This window comes from Choloepus didactylus, chromosome 1 (genome assembly GCF_015220235.1).
Source record: "Choloepus didactylus isolate mChoDid1 chromosome 1, mChoDid1.pri, whole genome shotgun sequence".
Lineage (NCBI taxonomy): Eukaryota > Metazoa > Chordata > Mammalia > Pilosa > Megalonychidae > Choloepus > Choloepus didactylus.
The window spans coordinates 91,284,816-91,305,518 of NC_051307.1; the positions used below are offsets into that span (position 1 = coordinate 91,284,816).

General features: G+C 45.6%; 1 protein-coding gene across 19 annotated transcripts in view; it reads left to right on the forward strand.

Annotated features, from left to right (window-relative positions):
- KALRN (kalirin RhoGEF kinase) overlaps nt 1-20,703 on the forward strand; it is a 749,960-nt gene that overhangs the window by 184,333 nt on the left and 544,924 nt on the right. For all 19 annotated transcript variants that reach the window (XM_037837128.1, XM_037837181.1, XM_037837192.1 and 16 more), the window contains exon 2: nt 12,353-12,427. In XM_037837128.1, coding sequence (XP_037693056.1) covers nt 12,353-12,427 — 75 coding nt within the window. The remainder of the gene's footprint in view (nt 1-12,352; nt 12,428-20,703) is intronic.

A 20,703-nucleotide genomic window follows, 5' to 3' on the forward strand; every position in this document is an offset into this window, starting at 1 on the left:
GGGAAGGTGAGCAGACAGTTTTTAGCTGCAGTTTCCTGAATTTGCTCCATTCACTTACTCGTTCACTCTCTCACTTGTTCATTGACATAATCATCACTTATTATGGAGCACTACTATGTACCAGGCACCGTGCTGAGGAGACCAAGATGAACAGAGAAGCGGGAAGGAGTATTATGTTTACTCAGCATCAGCTCTGTGCCCAATGCCTTCAAATAGGTTTTCTTCCTTGATCATCACAGCAGCCTGTGAGGTAGGTTTTCTCATCTAAGGTGAGGAAACAGAGACCCAAAGAGGATAAGTAATTTGCCTAAGGGCACACAGCCTTTAAGTGCTGTCTGACTTAGTTCTGTCTGGACCCAAAGCCTGTGCTTTTCTCAGGGATGTGAGCTGCCTCTCACGATGTGCCTGGCCTGGAAGCGCTCACTAGCTAATGCAAAAGAGGGCTTTTAAAGCAAATACAGGTGAAGCATGCCCTATTGTGGCTTCCTGACTAGGAACACTTGAGAACTCCCTTATCTCACCATGTTCCAGGCTCTAGGATACCTTGTTAAATAAATTTGCATATGCCTCACTGACTCTAATTTGCAGATGCCTCACTGACCAGAGAGAGTTGTGGATCCAGGAGCAGTTGTGGATCAAGTTGTCATCCAACTGCTGGCAGGAGTGAGGGCAGGGGCATCTTTACTTTGGAGGGCTTCTAGGAAAGGCACTGCCTAGACATTTATAAAACTCATTTTAACCTTAGTTTTGGCAGCCCTCAGCAGCTCACTAACCAGAGAACCACCTCTGATAAAGAAATTCTTAGAGCACAGGATCTTGGACACAGCCTTCACTTCCTGCCATCAGCCTCAGCTTCCTTTTATCTAAGCTAAGGGATCTAAATCATTTCATTGTTCTTTCTCTGCCAGCCCAACACAGTATTGGGTCCCAGCTAAACCATGAGTGTTAGAAAGTGGGCCATGAGTGAGGCAGATGCTGGGGTGACAGGAACTAGTGGTTAGAACCCAAATCGTGGGGTCTCATTTGACCAGTGATTCCTAACCATTTAGAGAGCCACAGACCTCTTCAAAAATCTCACGAAAACTGTGGTCTTTTGTAGATGCTCTTCTCAGAAAAATGGACACATGAGGACATATATGCAACCATTTGAATATGTCTTCCAGGGGCTCATGGTTCTCCCCACTGTACACATTTTGGGGACAGGGTTAGGAGGCCTGGTTTAGTTTACCATGTGCTCTTGGAATGGGTGGCTTGATCTGTCCCCTGGTGAGCAGAGTTGAGGGTTGCCTAGGCAACCATCTGCAGACACCTCCCAGAAGAATTGTAGATTCATCAGATATTCACATCACCCCTGATTTCCTACCTACCGCCTGACTTTGTTATACTTCTTTGTAAAGAAATAGCAGAAATTATGAGACTTTCTCCTGATCCTGGTCATTTCCAAGCTTGCTTTGCTGGGTTCACAGGGGAAGCTTTGTTTTTCCTCTGTGACTCTGAAGAGGGTCTGTGTCATGGGCAGTAACCCACTATGCCTTGCTATTCTCCTCGCTCCCCTCAACCCCTAGAAAGACTTCTGTGCTCACTGCTGTCCTGTCCAATCTAGGATCTTGCTGATGATCTTATAGCCCTTTGTCTCTTCCCTGCTTACTGCCCTTTCACCTTTTAGACACTTTCCATAGACCTTTGGTATTTTCTGAGTATTCCATCTCCCCCATGTGCACCTCTACCATTGCATTTCTTACATGATACTGAAATTACGTGTTGATGTGTTTTTGATTCTCCTTCTAAACTAAAAGTCCCTTAAGATCAGGGATCTATCTTGTTTATCTTTGTATCTGCAGTGATTGGAACTTTCCCTGACACGTAGTAGGTGCCCAATAAATATTTATTAATTTTTATTGAGTATGGTAGTGTTTAGATACCTGAGGCAATAACTTAAGGAGAAAGCCAAAAATTGCTTCAAAGTCAAGGGATCTTTCCATGGCCAACCCATCCACCTTAAATGTGGTTAGCCAGTGAATCCAAAAACCTAAACATAGTATTGAGAAATGTGGAGAGCAAATGCCTTCACATTTCCTTGAAGATGTATGCATTTGTATGTATGGCTATGTGCACAGGCATTTCTTTCTTGGTTATTGCAATTATTTGCAAACAATACCAAAACAAGTCTTTTTATTCTTTCCAGTGATCTTTGCCCCTTTGGCACATTTGTTTATCTCTTCTGCACCGCTTCTGCACATTTTAAGAATCTCCCTGATATATCTTAACAACTCTTTCATCTCTACCTCTTTCTCATTTGATTTACCAATCCTGGGACAGGCTGGACAGTAGACAGTCTGAGTAGCAGCTACACAGTAGCTCAGGACCAAGGACAGCAGCACACATGTTCTTGGAAGGGGAAGAGAGCCTTTAATATCTGTAAGTAGATTCAGAGATGTGATCAGTGATATGACCTTTCATTGTGGCCCTTCTCACCTTTCAGGCCTTACCTGCATTTCTGTAAACCTGGCCCCAGTCATTCCATGTGGACCTGGGTCAGGTCTGTGCCCAGTATGTCCCTCTGGTATTGCTTCCGCTATTGGGCGTCTCGGGTAGGAATGGCACAGCTGTGGGATCAGAAAGAATGGAGGTGGGAGCAGGGAGAAGTCCTGGACTGTGGGTGAGAGGCACTGCTCCGGGAGCTGCCCATGAGGGTCTCCTGCTCTGAGCTCTGCAGTCAGCCACTGCTGCTTTACTGTCACCCACATTTGAATTTCAAGCCATGGAGTGGAGGGATAGGGGAGAGGCATTGGGGGTGGGGTGGGTGGGTGGGTGCTGGTGCATTTCATATTTGGATGCCCTCCAGAGTGCGTTCCATAATGACAGAGCCAAAAGCTGGCTTTTGAAATCACCAATTTCATCTTTAACTAAAGTCATTATACTCTGATTAAATTGAGCACTATTGATATGCACAGTGGGGAAGAGGGAGGGGGATTGAGAGTGAGGATCCTAAGAATTGAGTCTTTTATGTGTCTGAACCTGCATAGCACACACCTTCTGCCTCTGAGCATCTCTGTAACTCTGTGTATATTGTGATAGCAAATATACTGCTGGTGTTCAACAGTTGATTCATGTTCATCACTGATGGGCTCATGTTCTGTGTTATTTTGAGGACCTATCCAGGAGCAGTGCTCATTGTAAACTAAAAGACAATATATCCACTACCATCACGACCACCTGTGACTAAAAGCAGTTTAAATAGCATGTCAGTAAGGAAAGAATCATTTTAAAAAGGGGGTGAGTGGGTGGGAGGGGGATATGATCACTTCATAAATGGCTTTTTGTGTGTGTGCATCTGGATTACACTGAGCAGTGTCAACTTTTCTGGGGAGGGAGAGTGAGTGAGTCTCTGTATTGCAGCTGAGGTCTCAGCCCAAGCTAATATTAAATCTTGTGAAGAATAAACAGAAACGGTTTGCTCATTAGCTGATCTTAGAGAAGTGTTACTCACATGTTTAAAGTGCTAATTATTAGTGATCTTTAATGAAGCTAATTTAGTGTTGGCAAGTGTTACAGATTTCTGCTCTTCAAAAGTAGCCCATGAGCTAGGCGATTATATCTTCTGTTGAATTTAGAAAGTTAGTATTGAAATTAGGCTCAATTAGAGTTCTTGGGAAAGAGTGGGAAAGGGGGAAAGATGGAGATGGAGAAATAGACACAGAGAGGAACCCAGGGGGAAGAGCACAGCATTACTAAGCACCTTTTGTGGGGAAGGCAACATGGTACTGTGGATGTGTAAGACTTGTCACTAGGTCATTCATTAAGCACCAGCTGTGTTGCCAGGCCCTGGAAATACTGAGATAAGCACCCAGTCCCTACCATCAAGGAGCTTAGAGTCCAATGAGGGAGCTTGAGGTGGTGGTGGACAAGGACATGGCAATGAGGCTTGTGCCATGGGATGCATAGAGGAGAAACCAGCATAGGTGGGTGGTGGTGGAGGAGATAGGGAAGGCACCCAGGGGAGGTACATAGCCAACCACATAAAGTGCAGGGCAGAAAATGATCATTACAAAGAGCGAAGTCCAAATGCAGAGCTGTTAGCACTGAGAAAAGGTAGAAAGTGCTTCTCTCTAGTGTCAAGATGGCCCAACCTGGTTTTAATCTCAAATCCCTGGCCGCTGCCTCACCTTTCCTGAGGCCTGGTCAGTTTGCTTAGAAAAGCTTGGTTTTCAGTAATTCTCAAAAGAGGAGCCCTTGTTTCCCCACCCTGCCCCCGCTCCTTGAATTCAGGTTAGCTGAGGCTTGGTGTCCTTCACGTAGAAGTCCCATGGCCTAGTGCCAGGCAGGAGAAGTCTGCCCTACTGTCTGCCCTCTGTGGCTGCTGCCCCAAGAGGGAGAATGCTGCTCGGCCACGTTGGCATGTGTCGGTGTCCGTGGTGAGTGACAGCCATGGGGAAGCAGCCTCACTGTGGGCGAGGGGCTCTGGGGTTGGGAAGGGCATGTGTGGGTCTCCATACTGAATTGTGTGTTCTTGTGCTGACATAAAACTGCCCAGTCTTTTCCTCTACCAGATTTATTCCTTCCTATTGGCACACTTCCTGCCTCACTGGTGGTTGTTTTAACGAGAGCTCCGAAGAACATATTTATAGACGCTGGAGGAGTTTTCCAACAGGCAGTTTCCTCAATAGCTCATTAGCATCTGTAGAGAGGAGAGGAGAACATTCACCTCCATCTCTGCATGCCTGTGTGTGTCTCTGTGTGTGTTTCTTTCCAGCTCTTTATCTCTTGCTCTCACCATTTTTCCTTATCGTTTTCTCCTGTTCTTGTCACTCTCTCTCCTTCTCTTGTGTTAATGTAGAAAAGAGAGGAGGAGGGAAGAGAGGGCGAGGTAAATGGAGGCAAGGTCATTGCCACTACCCACTAATCGGTTCCCTACATCTCCAGTTGCACTGACAGTGTCTTCTCCCAAGGGCTTTGCCTATCCATTCCCTGCACAGAAGGGACCATGTCCTTAAGCCTCTTCCCTTTATGATTCAGTTCCATATGGGATCATTCAGATCTTCAGTGGGATCTTACACAGACAAACTACCTATCTGCTACTGGCCTGGCAGGCTCCCAGGAGGTGACGCACAAACAGACATTCTTCCTGCCTCTCTTAGAACTTAGGGAGAAGAACAAATGGGAAAAATTCCAGTGCTGCTACCCCTACATTCACCCTCTGGCCTCAGCAGGGGGACCATGGGTCCCACCCTCCCCCAGTTCACACCAGAGCATAATGTGAACCATGGGGAGGTGTGGAGTTCAGAGCCTGCTGGGTCCAGCTCTGTTCTGGAGCTGCAGCCTCCCTCTGGGACCAGCCAGTCTCCACACAGCTCCCCTCTGTGGTAGCAGAGCCCTGGCAGCCGCTCAGGCACAGTGAGCCTCTGAAGGCATTCCTGTGGGGTCTTTGCTGATGCCTTCCCAGGCGTTCACCCACTGAGGTATCGGGTTCAGTCCGCTCACTGAGCCACCCACGTCTCCATGGTCCCTGCCCCCTTCCCGTTACTCCCTAACTTTGCTTTTCCCTTCAGCCATAAACTCCCTCATCTCTGACCCCATCTTCTCTGCTTTGGCAAATGCTGCTTGCCACCAGAGAGAAAGCCTTTTGCATTCCACTGCACTATTCCTTGACCCTTATTCAAAGCCTGGTTCGAAGATCATCTCCTCTGGGGAGCCTGCCCTACTCCTACTCTCTGACTTTTTAACACCTGTGTGTGCCCAGTTTCCAATCAGTATTTTTTGAGCCCCATTTTTGTGCTGGGTGATGGGGTAGAGTGACAAATAAGACGTGGTCCTTATCCTCAATAAGTCAGGTTCAGTTAACGAGGAATAAAATGAAAATACATAAATGCCATTCAGGTGTGATAGAGTAGAAGGTACAGCCTGGTGGATAGCTCAACTTGATGGGGAAGTTGGGAAAACTGCACAGAAGAAATGCTAAGTCAGAGAAAGATTTATGAGGTAGAATCTATAGAAATGAATGGCTGAATTGATGTTGGGGATGAAGGAGGGAGAGAAGTTTAGGATGCCTCCTGGGTTTCTTTTTGGGTAATACAGTGGATGGTGGTACCAATAGTCAGGATATGGAATGGCCAAGTTGGGGACAGGGTGGGGCGTTCTTTGTCAGAATCTTAAGTTATTTTTTTATACAGAGCCTGGGAACTTCTTGGTATCAGGGAAAATGGGCATTGAGTATTTTATTAGGCTAGAAACTCTCAGAGGACTGAAATTGGGTCTCTCCTCCAAGGGAGAGAATTGCCTGATGTGAGCTCTGTGTTCTCATTAGATGTAGTGCTCCCCAAAGGGGGCTATCTCTCCTTCTCCTGTTGCTCCTCTAATGTTGTCCAGTTCACTGGCACAGGGCTTTGTACCTGTGGGTGGAGGTGCAGGTGGGATTAAGGAGACTGGCTCCTTCTGTCCTCCAGGGGCCATCTCAGAGATGGCATCTTGGTCTATAAATATGATCAGTGACAGTATTTATGGTACTGAGAAGCAGTTACAGAAGGCAGGGATCTGAGAGTTGGGTGGCTAGGAAGATTTGTTGCAAAATTAAAATGTTTGATGTGTGAGAGAGTGGTTTAAACTACTGAAATTCTGAGCCACTTGGACATGTATTCACAAACATGCCTGACGCTGATTCTGTCAGATCAAAAAAAAAAAACAAGATGTGGTCCAATCTGACTTCCTTGGAGGGGGAAGTTATCTGTCTTCTGGAGAGCCTTTTTATTCCAGGGCTGAATTTGAGTAATGGCAGGATCTCTGGAATCCCTGGGCAGCAGTGAGGGGTTTTCCTGTGTCTCATGCATGTGTGTATCAAGCTGGGGGTGTATATGATGAGTAGCTCTAAATCTGATTTTAGAGGTCCTGTTTAGGCTAGTGTTCAAGGATGCTTTTATGTAGCTCTTCCTCTGAGGCAACTTTGGAATAGAAAGGCATCCTTTAGTATACTGCTTCCCAAAATTTAATGTGCATATGAATCCCCTGGATTTCTTGTTAAAGCAGAATTTGTTCTGTAGGTCTGGGGCGGGTCCTGAGATTCTGCATTTCTAGCAAGTTCCAAAGCTCACCTTAAGAAGCCTTTCCTTTGAGCCCTTTGCATTCTGTGCAAGTGAGGTCCTATCTCTGATAATAGCTCAGTGTCCTTATTTGCATATGTGTCTTTTTCTGCCTAGAAGCCCCCTGGAGATCAGGGTCTATTTTGTATTTTTCCTAGTATTACCAAGAGTTGGCATAAAGCCTAGCACATAGGAGCTGCTCACAAAAGAATTGATGAAATAACCCTGGGAATAGGAAACTGTCCAAATTACACCCAAACCAGTGTTTGGCCACATTTTGCCCTGAGTTTTTAGAACTCGAAAATGTAAGCCAAATCTCATTTGTGCATCATCAGGGTCAGCAACTCGTGTCACCTTTGTGAGGCTGCCATGCTGGACACCACAGGGATAAAGAGGAAGGAGGAGGCAGAGACCCGAGTGCTGGGAAATTTACCATCCAGTTGGTGAAACAGAGTTCAGGCCAACTTGAAGCAACTTGAGAACACTTACACAGTAACTTCTAAATAAGTGAAAATTAAGGGTTTGTGACTGAGCACAAAGGGACATACAGAGCAATCCATGGTACCTGGCAGTTTGTACCTCCAAATGCTCGATAAATGCTCACTCAGTTGTTTCCTTCTTCACTTGTTGAAACCGGGATTGCTCTCTGAAGGAGGTGAGCATAGAGCTACTTTGGCACAGGCACCCAGCTGCCCTGGGGCATTTACTACCATCCCAAAGACACAAAACCATGGATAGGACCCATGACACAAGGACCAGTCTTTCTCTTGCCACCTGGGGCCATGCAGAGGCTGAAAGCAGGTGTGAGGATGGTTGGCATTTTCCACCGTGGGAAATGGTGGCTAGGAAAATGTGAAGAGGAACAGGCAGCAGCAACATAAGCATAACACATTTGGAGCAAGGAGTTGGCAAATGTGGGACTTGGAGAAGACCCATGCTGGAGAATCCTGGGGAGATGGTGGTGGTAATTTTTACTTCCCTAATAGATGCAGAGCATTTTAACTTTGCTAATTAATGGAACAGCAGGCTTGTAATTCTGACAGCAGCAGGACACAAACGGGGTGGGATTAGCACCAAATGCCAGTGAAGTGTGCCTTTGTCCTTAACACAAAGCAAAACACCCACATTGGGTCAGGTTTGTGAGGGTGCCCTCTGGTGTTTTTTTTTGTTTGTTTGTTTGTTTGTTTTTTCCAAAGTATTTCCTGCAATAACTCGAAAGGGTTACAGGTTTGCTTCTTCTCAGGCAATAGCAAGGGTTCCACTCTTTCAACAGACTTTTCTTTTAAAGGGGGAATCTGGTCTAAGATTGGTTTGGAGTTTGTAGTCTAATAGTGCTATCAAATACACCATGTACCAAAGCTGTCATTTGATTCTCCAAGGCGTGTATGTCCCTCCTTCCCCCAAAATTCTTCTATTATTCTTCTTCCAATCTCTAAGGTGATTCCAGGAAAAGAATGGGGTGGGAGGCCAGGGAAGAGTTGTGTCATCATCCCAAGGTGCAGTGAATATTGCTAGGGAATTTGTTCCCAAATACTTCCTCTAAAGCATATTGATGGGATAATCTGAGCGTTTTAAAGGTCAATAAATATGAAGAAAAGATTCAGCAAGTCTCAGAGCATTAGAATTGGATGGTATCTTGGAGACCACACAATCCTGTGCTACTTAGTGTGACAGATGATGTCATTGACCCTAAGCAAATCACTTAATGCCGGGTTAACATTTCATTCATTTATTTATACTTTCATCAAGTGTGTATTGAGGTTTACTATGCATCTACTGAGATGTGTACCTGTTAGTAAAACCATGTTGCTATTTCATGGGTCCTGTTTGAGTTAGCGTTAAATGGACTTACCCTTTATTATATATTCCAACAGCTGGCTTCACAAGGACCGTTGGGGAATTGATACATAGGATCTTCAGCCAGTGCAAATAGGTTTTCTATGCAAGGTCGACAACTTCTGAGCTGCTCGGCTAATTAGTTTAGCTGCACTTGGCTTTACATAATACATACATTGTTGAAAAATTACTTGTAATTCAGTTTTTGGCAAATGAAAAACTAACTCAAACCCACTAAAGGGAACTTTAATTTAGAGAGACACTGGAGCGCAGCCTTTTATAATGTGAACGATCTTGTTGTTGGAAGTGATTATCCCCTCATTAACGGTTTCGTAAATCTGGACTTGGGGTTTTCTTATGTTGGGCACACAACCTGGCAGAGAACACAGCAGTGGTCTGGACTGGATGGGGTAGGACTCTGGCCTGGGAAGAGGAAACCCAAGGCAGCAGCCCAACCCAAGATACCAATGTTTACTCGAGCACTTGTTGCCAGCTGCGTGGACAAGCTGCATGCCACCTCTAAGGACCTGGACTGCAGAGGGGAGCAGTGTTTCACTTTGCTAATGCTGCCGTTATGCAAAATACCAGAAATGGATTGACTTTTATAAAGGGGGTTTATTGGTTAGAAATTTATAGTCTGAAGGCCATGAAAATGTCCAAATTAAGGCATCAACACAAGTATACCTTCACGAAGGAAGGCCAATGGCATCCAGAAAACCTGTTAGCTGGGAAGGCACATGGCTGGTGTCTGCTGATCCTGGGTTGTGTTCCAGCTCCTCTTTCAGTTCCTGTGAATTCTTCAAAATGTTGCTCTTGGGCTTTTTGTCCTATCTTAGCTTCTCCGGTGCAAACTCTGGGCTAGCATCTCCAAAACATTAGCAGGTCTGCTTTCAGCAGCCGTCTCCAAATTGTTTCTCTCAGCTGCTCTTCAAAATGTCACTCTCAGCTACTCTGGGTCCTTCTGTTTGTGAGCTCATTTATAGGACTCCAGTGATTAAATCAAGACCCACCCTAAATGGGTGGGTCTTTATCTCCATGGAAATAATTCAATCAAAGTTTTACTCCACAATTGATTGAGTCATATCTCCATGGAAACAATCAAAGGATTCCAACCTAATCAACACTAATATGTCTGCCCCCACAAGACTGCATCAAAGAACATGGCATTTTGGGGGACATAATACATCCAAACCCGCACAAGAAGGATGAGTGGGGTGTATCCGTGATGGGGAGAAGGAGGGAGAAGAGGAGAATCTTTTGCTTCCATAATAGCAAATTTGAAATTCTTCCTTAAGGTCAAGGGGACTGGATGGAATTAGTACTCACCTGTATGCTTTAAAACAGTAAGGGAGGAGGGGAAGGAAAGTGGGAAAAATAGGACAGGAGTTTAGGAGAGAAGAGGGTTATGTGGACTCATGTTAAGATAGTAAAATCTCTTTAGTTTGGGCTTTGTTATTTTTGGACTTGTAAATAATCTGGAAGAAGACAAGGCTGAAGTTGAATTTTTCACAATTAAAGATTTTTTTTTTCTGTAGAAATTGATAGTATGCATAGTGATGTGGAGGGGAATGTTTTAAAACTGATGTATAAAAAGAATTATCTCAATTACTTTTGGTATGGGAGCATCATTTACACAAACAATTCATTTATTAGATAAAGATAGTACTTATCTAGTCAGAAGCCCAATAGGTCTCTTCCTTGCCAAGAAAGCTGAAAGGTCTCTTTATTGCATGAGGGTGAAGAAAAAAACTATGAATCTATTTATAAATTCTTTAATAATTTACATTGAGCCTGATTAGTTTCTACTGGTGAGATTTAATTGTTTTTCTATTTTGGAAGATAAGGTCAGAACATAAAGATCTGAAGAAACAAAGGATAGAAAGTACAAAACAATGCTTATGGTCTTTGAAATCAGAGCTTTCTTTTCTTATGGTGTTATTTTATTTTTCTTCTACTGCTCGCAGTCTTCTCGAAGTGAGCCTTGGAGCTCAGGTACTATGGGTCAATTTAAAAAGAGGAGTAGCTGATGAATAAAAAGGCTTGCCATCTTCATTTAGTGAAATGTGGAAAAAGAAGAAATAGGTGAAATAATCAGAAATGCCTTAGTAATTTGTTTTGGGTTAGGATGTGACCTCTGACTGTAGAAATTCACATGCCAGCGACACATCTCTCTTCCTCCTTGGCTGGGTATGCAGAGGGCTCATTTGCCTTCCCCCAGGACTGGGTTGGTGCCCAAATTCCCAGGAGGGCCTTTTAAAAGAGCTAATATTCCAGGATGGAGGCAGCTCAGTGGGACTGTCCTTCCCAGCCTCTTACTGTTTTTTGTAGATTGTCAGATTTGGACCCCAAGAGAAGAGATGGAGAGTAAGCCATGGGAGGGAGCACAAATTAGAGAGTGGTGTCCATAGTCTCTGGTTGTGTCCCACTGAGCCAACATAGAACCACTTGTGTTCCAGGGGTAATACACAGCAGAGACCCCATTACAGCCAGGAAGGCCTGTGAGTGTGGGCTGGTTATCCCTGAGAGTCCATGTGGGATGCTCTGGTTAAATGACAGGGGTGTAGAGGGCTGGCTGGGGTTTTGTGTGTGTGGAAGCGGGTCCTCACTTCCCACACATCTCACACTGGGCTGGGTTGTCCTTTGCCTCCAGAGGCTACTGTTTCCTCCAGGAACATCTTTATTTCCCATTTTATGTGCTCTCCAGGCCTCTGTCACCAGCCCCCCTAACAGGAATTCATCTAGACACCAGAAAGGAGTTTCCAACTGAGAAGCAAGATTAGGCATAGAACGAAGGGGGTATGCATTTCCTTCCTGAATTGGTGTCTCTTTATACCTCCTGTCCACTATGAACTGATGATAATGACATTGGGAGGAGGAAGGAAGGTGAAGGAGGGCATTTCTCTCATCAAATTTGCTTCTGACTTTGGAATTTTTGTGGATTACTTTTCCTATTTGTAAAATGAAGGCTAACGGTCACTATGTCACTTACAGGAAAGGAAAAATAATTATTTAGGTTATTGTAGTTCATCTTGACATTAGCTCATTCGACAGATACCTTCTATTTACCATGTATGAGACACTGTGCTAGGCACTAGGGGTACAAAAATAATTTTTTTAAAAAGCCCCATCTTTAAGTTGCTCACAGCGACAGGGCATGGTTGTTCCCTCAGGGCGTGGAGCTTTGTGTATGTGGGAGTAACTTGAACTGTCCTTTCCTTGGAGGGGACCAGGAGGCCCCAAATGTTGGTCACTCCAGTGGTCTGGCACCATGCCGGCGTGTCCTTTCCGCTGTGGACCGTCCCCTGTTCCATTGGGTTCAGCTGTAGGGCCTGAACAAAGCATAACTTTCTGACCGATGGTGGGTTGGAAGACGGAGAGATGGACCCAAGGATTCGCCATCTGATCTGTTTCACCCTGATTCCTTCTGTTTCATTGTCCCACAGGGTCTTTTCGGAATGATGGTTTGAAAGCTTCTGATGTCCTTCCCATCCTAAAGGAAAAAGTGGCCTTCGTGTCTGGTGAGTCTCTGTGGAACTTTCCTTTGTAATAGACCTAGAGGAATTGTTTATGTGTGTGTGTATGTGTGTGTGTACATTCGTGTGCAAATATGTTTGCATGCATGCACTTACTTCTTTGTGTGTTTGTATGAAAGAAGTAGGGGGTGGAAGTGATGCTCGGAGCAGCTACTCCGTCTCCTGAGGCAGACAGAAAGAGACAGGAGCGCTTTGGTCCCAGCCGGCTGTTCTGGAGGGCTTTTAAACCACAAGTGGATTCTCAGTCACTCCCACACACCTCACCCCACGTCCTGCTATGCCATGTCCCACCCTCCCAGGCCCATCAGGCCCAGCAGGAGCCACTGAGACCCCTGTGAGAGATTCTCTAGCTGGAAGAGTGTCCACTTCGCACATTTGTTTGGGTTCATCTCTGAGTGGGTCGTGGACGAAAGATGAAAACATTTTCATCTGGCTCTTCCTCCTTCCTGGCAAAGGGAACTCAACTGAGGGTTTGTGTTTCCTTTTTGGTTTTGGGGTTTTTTTCTGGATAGTAATTTCCAAATATTTATTCCCGACTTCTCTCTCCCACCCATGTCGTGCACCTGGACCTCTTAGCATCTAATTCAGGGATAAGCAAACAATACCTGCTGGCCAATCACCTGTTTTTGTAAATAAAGTTTTATTGGAATACAGCCATGCCCATTTGTGAAGGTAATGTATTCATTTCCTGTTGCCATTGTAACAAACTACCATGGACTTCAAACAACAGATATTTACTCTCTCATGATTCTGGAAGCCAGAAGTCCGAAATCACCGGGCTGACAGCAAGGTGTTGCCAGAGCTGTGCTCCTTCGGGGGGCTGTAGGGGAGTATCCGTTCTTGCCTCTTCCAGCTTCTGGTGGCTGCTGGCCTTCCTTGGCCTGTGGCCACATTGCTCCAAGCTCTACCTCTGTGGTCACATTGCCTTCTTCTGTTTTTCAAATCACTCTCTGCCTCCCTCTTATAAGGACCCTTGTGATTGCATTTTGGGCCCACTTGGTAGTCCAGGATAATCTCCCCATCTCCAGATTCTTAACTGAATCACATTTGCAAAGTCTTTGCCATATAAGGTAACATTTACAGATTCCAGGGTTAGCACCTGATATCTTTGGGAGCTAATTTTCAGCCTACCATACGCGTTGTCAGAGGTTGTTTACTAGCTACAACGGCAGGGTTGAGTAGTTGAGGCAGAGACCAGAGGGCCTACAAGCCTAAAATATTTACTTTCTGGCCCTTTAAGAAAGAGTTTGGTGGACTCCTGATGCATCTGAAGCCAAAGACCAGCCAGAGCCCTTAAGGCAGTTGTTCTCAAACTATAAGCTACAGAGAGTCACTCTGGGTGCCAGTTCTAGGGCTCAACTGCAGGCCTCCTGGATAGGAATCTCTGGTGGGCCCTGGGGTGGGCATAGGGTAATGTTCTTGTGAGTGAGAAAGGATCACATTGTTCAGTGCTGTCTGTGGTGGTTTGGAGCTGTATGTTCCCCAGAAAAAACATGTTCTTAAACTTAATCCATTCCTGAGGGTGTGAACCCATTGTAAGGAGGACTTTGTGATAAGGTGACTTCAGTTAAGGTGTGGCCCACATGGAAGGTCTTACTCCTATTACTGGGGTCCTTTATAAGCAGAATGAAATTCAGACAGCGAGAGAGAGAAAGCCACAGGAAGCAAAAGCTGAAATTCAGTGGAAACCAGAAGAGAACAGGCCAGGAGAGGCCTCCATGTCCATTGTTCATTGCCATGTAACAGAGGAGCCAAGGACCAAGAATCACCAGTAGCCTGCCCCAGAAAGCTACAGTCTTCTAGGAGACATCATCATCTTGATGATGCCTTGATTTGGACTTTTTCCTAGCCTCGAAACTGTGAGCCATTAAATTTCCGTTGTTTAAGCCATACTTTTGCAAGGTGTTTGCTTGAGCAGCCCAGGAAATTAAAACAGATTTTGGTACTGGGAGTGGGGTGCTGCTACTGCAAATACCAAATTTTGGAAATGGCTTTGAAATTGGGTAATGGGTAGAGGCAGGAAGAATTGTAAGCCAAGATTTCTTTGAAGAGACTGTTGGTAGAATTATGGACATTAAAGATAGTTCCCGTTATGTCTTAAAAGGAAATGATAAATGTGTTACTAGATACTGGAGGAAAGGTGATCCTTGTTTTAGAGTGGAAGAGAACTTGGTGAAATTGAGTTCCAATGTCCGATGGAAGGTAGAACTTGAAAGCAATGAACCTGATGTTTAGCTGAGATTTCCAAGCTGTGTGGGAAGTGCAGCCTGATTTCTCCTTGCAGCTTATAGTAAAATGTGAGAAAAAAGAGATAATCTGAAAACAACTCTTGAGCAAAAAGAAACCAGAAATAGATGCTTTTGAAAATTCTGAGCCTATCCAGACAGTGTGCTCTGAGACTGGGGCCAGAAATGGCTCAATTGTGGACCTCCCTGAGCTTCCAGAAATCAAGTCCCTGGAGAATAGGGCTCCCTGTGAGGGTTTAACTGAACATGGAACCAGTCAGCAATTTCAATGGAAGTTAGGGTTAGAAATGCGGTTGTGCAGGAAGGCTCTGTGGAAAGTCCTGTTGTCTGATGGTGTGAACTACATGCAAAGCTGAAAAGTTTTTAGTGAAATTTGTACGAAAGGAACCACTGCCAGTCTGGACTGAAAAGGACAGAGAAGGGCAAATTGAAGGAAGAATCACTTCAAAAGCAGAACTATAGAAGCTGAGGCCTGGACTGAAGAGGTCTCCTCCGGCCAAGAGAGCAGGCCCACCCATGTGTGTGGAAAGGGCAGGTCTGCCTCTGTGCTTACAGGGAGCAGGCCTTCTGCTGCATTGTCCAGGAACAGTGCTGCCACCCCACTGCTAGGAGATGGTGGGGCCTGTGCCCCCACCTTCATGGAGAGCCTGGCTGCCACCCCGCTACTCGGAGGCCCGTGACCCCGAGTTTGCAGAGTGGCTGACCACCCTCCATATGCTTGGGGAGTGTGGAGCCTTCACCTCTGTTTTCAGGGAGAGCATGGTCACTGTGCAAGCACTTGGAAGGGGCGGGGCTGCCACTCCATAAGGCCCAGAGGACCAAACATTGATTCATAGATGATTCTCAGACTTTGAGATCTAATGGAGTTTGCCCTGCTGGGTTTCACAATTGTTTGGGATCCATGACCCCTATTTCCCTTCCAATTTCTCCCTATTGGAATGGGAGTACTTATCCCATGTCTGTCCCTCTTTTGTATGTGGGAAGCAGATAACTTGTTTTCTGGGTTTCACAGGTCCACAGACAGGGGAATTGAGCTGCAGAACAGACCCCACCTTTAACCAATTTTGATGAGACTTTGTACTTAGCATTATTACTGAAATGCCTGCAGGATTTTGAGATGTTGTGATGGGATGTTTTTTGCATGTGGAAAGAACATATCTTTGGGGGACCCAGAGGGTGGCGTGTGGTGGTTTGGTATGTACCCCAGAAAAACAGGGTCTTAAACTTAATCCATTCCTGTAGGTGTGAACTCATTGTAAGGAGGATTTTGTGATAAGGTGACTTCAGTTAAGGTGTGACCCACCTCAGTCAGGAAGGGTCTTGATCCTATTACTGGAATCCTTTATAAGCAGAATGAAATTCAGGACAAATATAGAGACAGAGGGAGCACTTAGAAGCTAAGGGGCTACCTTGTGCATTGCCATGTGACAAGGGAGCCCAGGACCAAGGATCACTGGTAGCCCGCCCCAGAATACCGCCGTGTTCTGGGAGAAAGCATCACCATGATGATGCCTTGATTTTGACTTTTTCTTGACCTCAAAACTATGCACTATTAAGTTCCCATTATTTAAGCCATCCCTTTGCATGGTGTTTGCTTGAGCAGCCCAGGAAACTAAAACAGTGTCCAAGTGTGTACATCTCATGGACTGAACCTTTGTTTCTGGATAATTTTAACTATCTATAAGGAGTAGTGGTGAAGTCACAAGAAAAAAAAAACCAAGTATAGTTCCACAGTGCAGGAGTTCACTCCACTGACACTGCTGACCTGGGCTGATGGGCGACGGCCAAAATGGAGAGAAGGGAAAGAGGGGAAGTAAGGGGAATGGGAAAGTGAGCAGGAATGGTTTCCCACTTGATCATAGGGAAGGCTGAGAAACTGATGATTCAGAGGGTAGGGGTAGGAGGTGAGGGCAGAGCATCCTATGGGAGTGTGTACAAGTCTTTTATAATATAAAGTGCACTACTACTAATTATTACTGTGACTACTAGTAGTGAAAGCATTTTATTATTGAAGTTGCTGTTAAGCAGGAGTGAGTGGGAAGCTACCTTTCTGCACTGGTGTTAGGTACTTGCATATCTTGCTGGGTGGTGCCACTGTCACTGAAGATACTGCAGCATATCTTATTGAACAACCCCTTGGCAGGATCATGTAGCAGGAATTTCAGTTTGAGTAGAGGCTTAGATAAGGAAACCTGCAAGGTCCTTGTAAACTTGAAATCTCCGTGCTTGCTGAGTATGTGGGAAGACCTTGTGTAGAAGTCCAAAGGCCACTGGTTATTGCCAGTCCTCTGACTTCCGCTGCTCCTCCATAGCCTGGGCTCCCAGAATATGACCCACAGCCCTCTGGGGAACCTGATCTCCTTCCTGTACTTGTGTCCTCCAGGAAGTCTTCCTGGATTTAATGTATATCCTCTGAGCACAGTCCTGTTCATATCAGTTCAGGGCATATGGCACACAGTACACTCTGACATGGGGACCCTCGCTTTATGATTGTTTATGGTTTTATTGTTGTTGTTGTGTGTGCATGTGTTTTTATGTGAATTCAGAGCCCTGAGGCAGGGCCCAGTCAGACCTAGAAAAGACCTTCCTAAGGGGTGGCTGGTTGTCCTAGAATGGAGCACATAGAAGCAACATGCAGGGAGGCCAGTAGTCAGAGATGAGGCAGATAGAAGCTTCCTGGAGGAAGACAAAAGAGGTTTGGGGAGGGGGCGGGGTGTGCAGCTCACTTCCAGGTGCCCAGCAGCTTGGGCAAGCCTCATTTATCTGCATGTGGAGCCAAGAGCTTCCAGGCTTAGGAAACATTGCCCTCCCCTGCCTGGGAAGGAGGCTGAGATCTCCAGGGAGATGATGGAGGGCTGCATCTTAAAAAAACAAAAGCAGACAACAATAAAAAGAAAACCCTTGGATCCTGAGGGTCTTTTTTGTTGTTGTTGTTTTAAAAGTGAAAACATAAAAAGCAAATAACATAAAGGAACCCAGAATTAAATAATGCAATGGAATGGTTTCATTTCTTTCTGAGAAGAAAGCACTGCAAAGAAGGTGGAGCAGAGAAACAAACTGTTAGTAGTGCTGCCCTCCCCGGCTTGCACCCCCAGCTTTGGCAAGGTGAGAGGAAATCCACGTTGCCGTGGGAATGTTCATTTGGATGAATCCAGTGCAGCCCAGTGACTTCTGCATGTGTGTGTATATGTGTGTGTGTGTGTGTGTGTGATGGGAGCTGTGGCTGTCCCTCAGTGAACCTCAGTTGTCCAGGCCTGCCCTATCCTGTTCCACTATTCACCACTTGCAGCTCCCCTGTACCCTCTCTCCTCTTTCCTTTGTGCTGCTTTTATGCGGCCTTCTTGTGCAGGTTCCATTTCATCCCTGTTATCTTCGTGTACAGCCTGCTTTCGGCCACCTCCTGATGATCCTTCTCTCCCTCCTCTTATCCCACCAACCTCATTTTCCTTTGTGCCCCAGGAAAGCTCCATGCCACTGGGACACAATCTTTTGTACCCGGGACCTATGTCTCTCAAAGTATATTCCATAGGACAGCAGTCCTGAAGATGATCCTCAAAAAGGAAACAGAGGTTCTACTCTCATATGCATTGGGAAATGCTGTGTATTATGGCCATGCACCTGGAAATTTGCAATGCCTATTAAAGCACATTAACATTTTAAGGCTCTGAGAAGTCCTGCAGTAAAGAATCCTGTTTATCTTTGATTAATCTGGAATTTCACAAGCTAAAAAATAACTTCAATCCCGTAAAAAATTATGTGTCCATTGATTGTATACTTTAGATGGATTGTATGTGTGAATATATCTCAATAAAATGTATTGAACAATCACGTGTATGTATCCATTAACGCCTTATAGAACTATTGTTACATGGACCAAACACAAAGTTTGGTCCATGTAACACAAAGACTTATTTCTCTTGTCTCCCCTTTCCCTCAACTCCCTTAATCTGCTACCCCAATTGAAGCCTGACTCCCCTTGAAAAAGGTGAGCACCATTTCTTTCCATCTCTCTGAGGGAAGCCTTAACTTCTCCCACTTTTGACCTTTCCTTCTCTCCCCAGCTTTGCATTGCCCTGTATTGACAGAAGGGGAACCGTTGCCATTTCTAGACCATCAAACTGCTCCCTTCCTTCTCTTTATTTTCCACTTTCCTATCACCAAAGCCTTGCCCAAGTAGGCATACAGCAAGTGTTCATTAAACAAGTGAATGGCTGTATCACCTTTTCAAAACATAGCTACATTTGCCTCTCACCCTCTTAAGATTCACTTCCATAATGCACATTGACTTGAGCAGGGTGTTCACTTCCTTATCTCTGCCCATCATCTGTAATTTCAGCATTCGTATAATTATCGATCAAACTCTATAGCATCCATTTAATTGTCAGCCAAATCCCACAACCTAATGGCTCCTCATCTCCCTGGCACCCAAGTTCTCAAAACCCCTACCATGGTTGTGTATATCTTGACCCTTGATATGCCTCTTTATGGCCTTAGCTTTTGACCCTTTCTGACGTTCTCCTGTCAGTTAGGGGAGGATGGGTAACAGGAACAAAACACATGCCTTTCCCTCTTCTTGGGGCTCATAGCCCAACAGGGCATTTCTCACCTTCACTGGGAACCTCCTGTTACACCATGCCTTTGTCTCATTCTGGCTTTGCTCAAGTTAGAGCCATGCATAGATACCATAGCCAGACCTTCAGTGGAGCTTGGATTATGCCCCAACACCGGCCACCTACCCCTAAACCCACCTTACACACATTCCTTCTGTCCATTTTCTAGGAAAGCTCTCCAATGACAGATCCACTTCTCTCTCTTCAGCACCCAAGCCTATCCTGATCTTTGACAGGTGATCTCATCTTCTTCTAGTTCATGTAAGGAGCAGTGTCCCTCAGGCAGGCTGAACAACAACTTCTCTGTAACTTAACCTCTCTTTCCACCTCCCTTTTCGCATTCTGCCAGCCTGCAGAAGAGAAGGATTCAGCCCTGCTTACCAGTGTCCATCCCGAGGCCCACTCTATCCATTGTCCCCACTCTCTTTCTCTATACTTGTTCCTCCTCTTCTTCCTACAGACTTCCAAGGTGCCCTCCTTTTTGAAAAGTATGTGGCTTGATCCTGCTTCCCCCTCTTCACTCCTTGTCCACACTTCCTGAAGGGAGGGGATTGAACTTGCTCCCAGGTTTTCTCTCCTCATTACTCTCTCCCCTACCATCTGGAACCTTCTCCAGCCATCTGGAAACTTCTCAGCCATGATTCTGATACTGTTCTCTCCAAGGTCAGTACTGGCTCTGCCTGGGAAGGGACAGTGCCAGTCAGCCTTTGCTAGTCAGAGCAGCCTTGGCTACCGACGTTCGCAAGGTTCCACTCTTAAGGTGTCCATGGAAGGTCAGGAAGAAAACCAACAGCTGTGGTTAAAAAACATCCAAAAATGAGTATCTGTAGGATGGAGAAGATTGAGAGTGAGAGAGGACGTCTCAGCTTTTGGGAAGCCTTCCACTTAATCCCTGTGCTTCACGCAAGGAAGGGAATGTTGAGGGCAGTTGGGAGATGGGGACCATTTCAAGGCAGACCAGATGGGTCGTCAGTACAAAGAGCCAGGACCAGAAGTGTGGAAGGTCAGGGGCCAGGGGCCCAACTCTATGGTACATCTATACAAATCTGCCCTTGTAGGGGCAGGGACAGTCACACGTTTCTTCACCAGGGCCAGATCTTCCATCAGTGGCCCTGATTGTGTTTGATCCTTTCCTCCTTCCTGCATTCTTACTTCCTCCTCAAGGGTATCCTGGAATTGATTGGGTTTTGTTTGTCAATCCTTCCTTCTGTCTATGTCTTCCCCACAATCAAAGGAGAACATTACTCATTAATTCAAATTTGGGTGGGGGCCCTGCGTGGGAGATTCTGCCCTCCCTTGTTCTGAGGACTGATCTCTAAGCTTTTTCCAGGATCAGTGATGGCCATGCAGATCCCTCTTCCCTCAAGCATTAGATTCCCTGTGATCCCTGCTCTGTGGGATATGG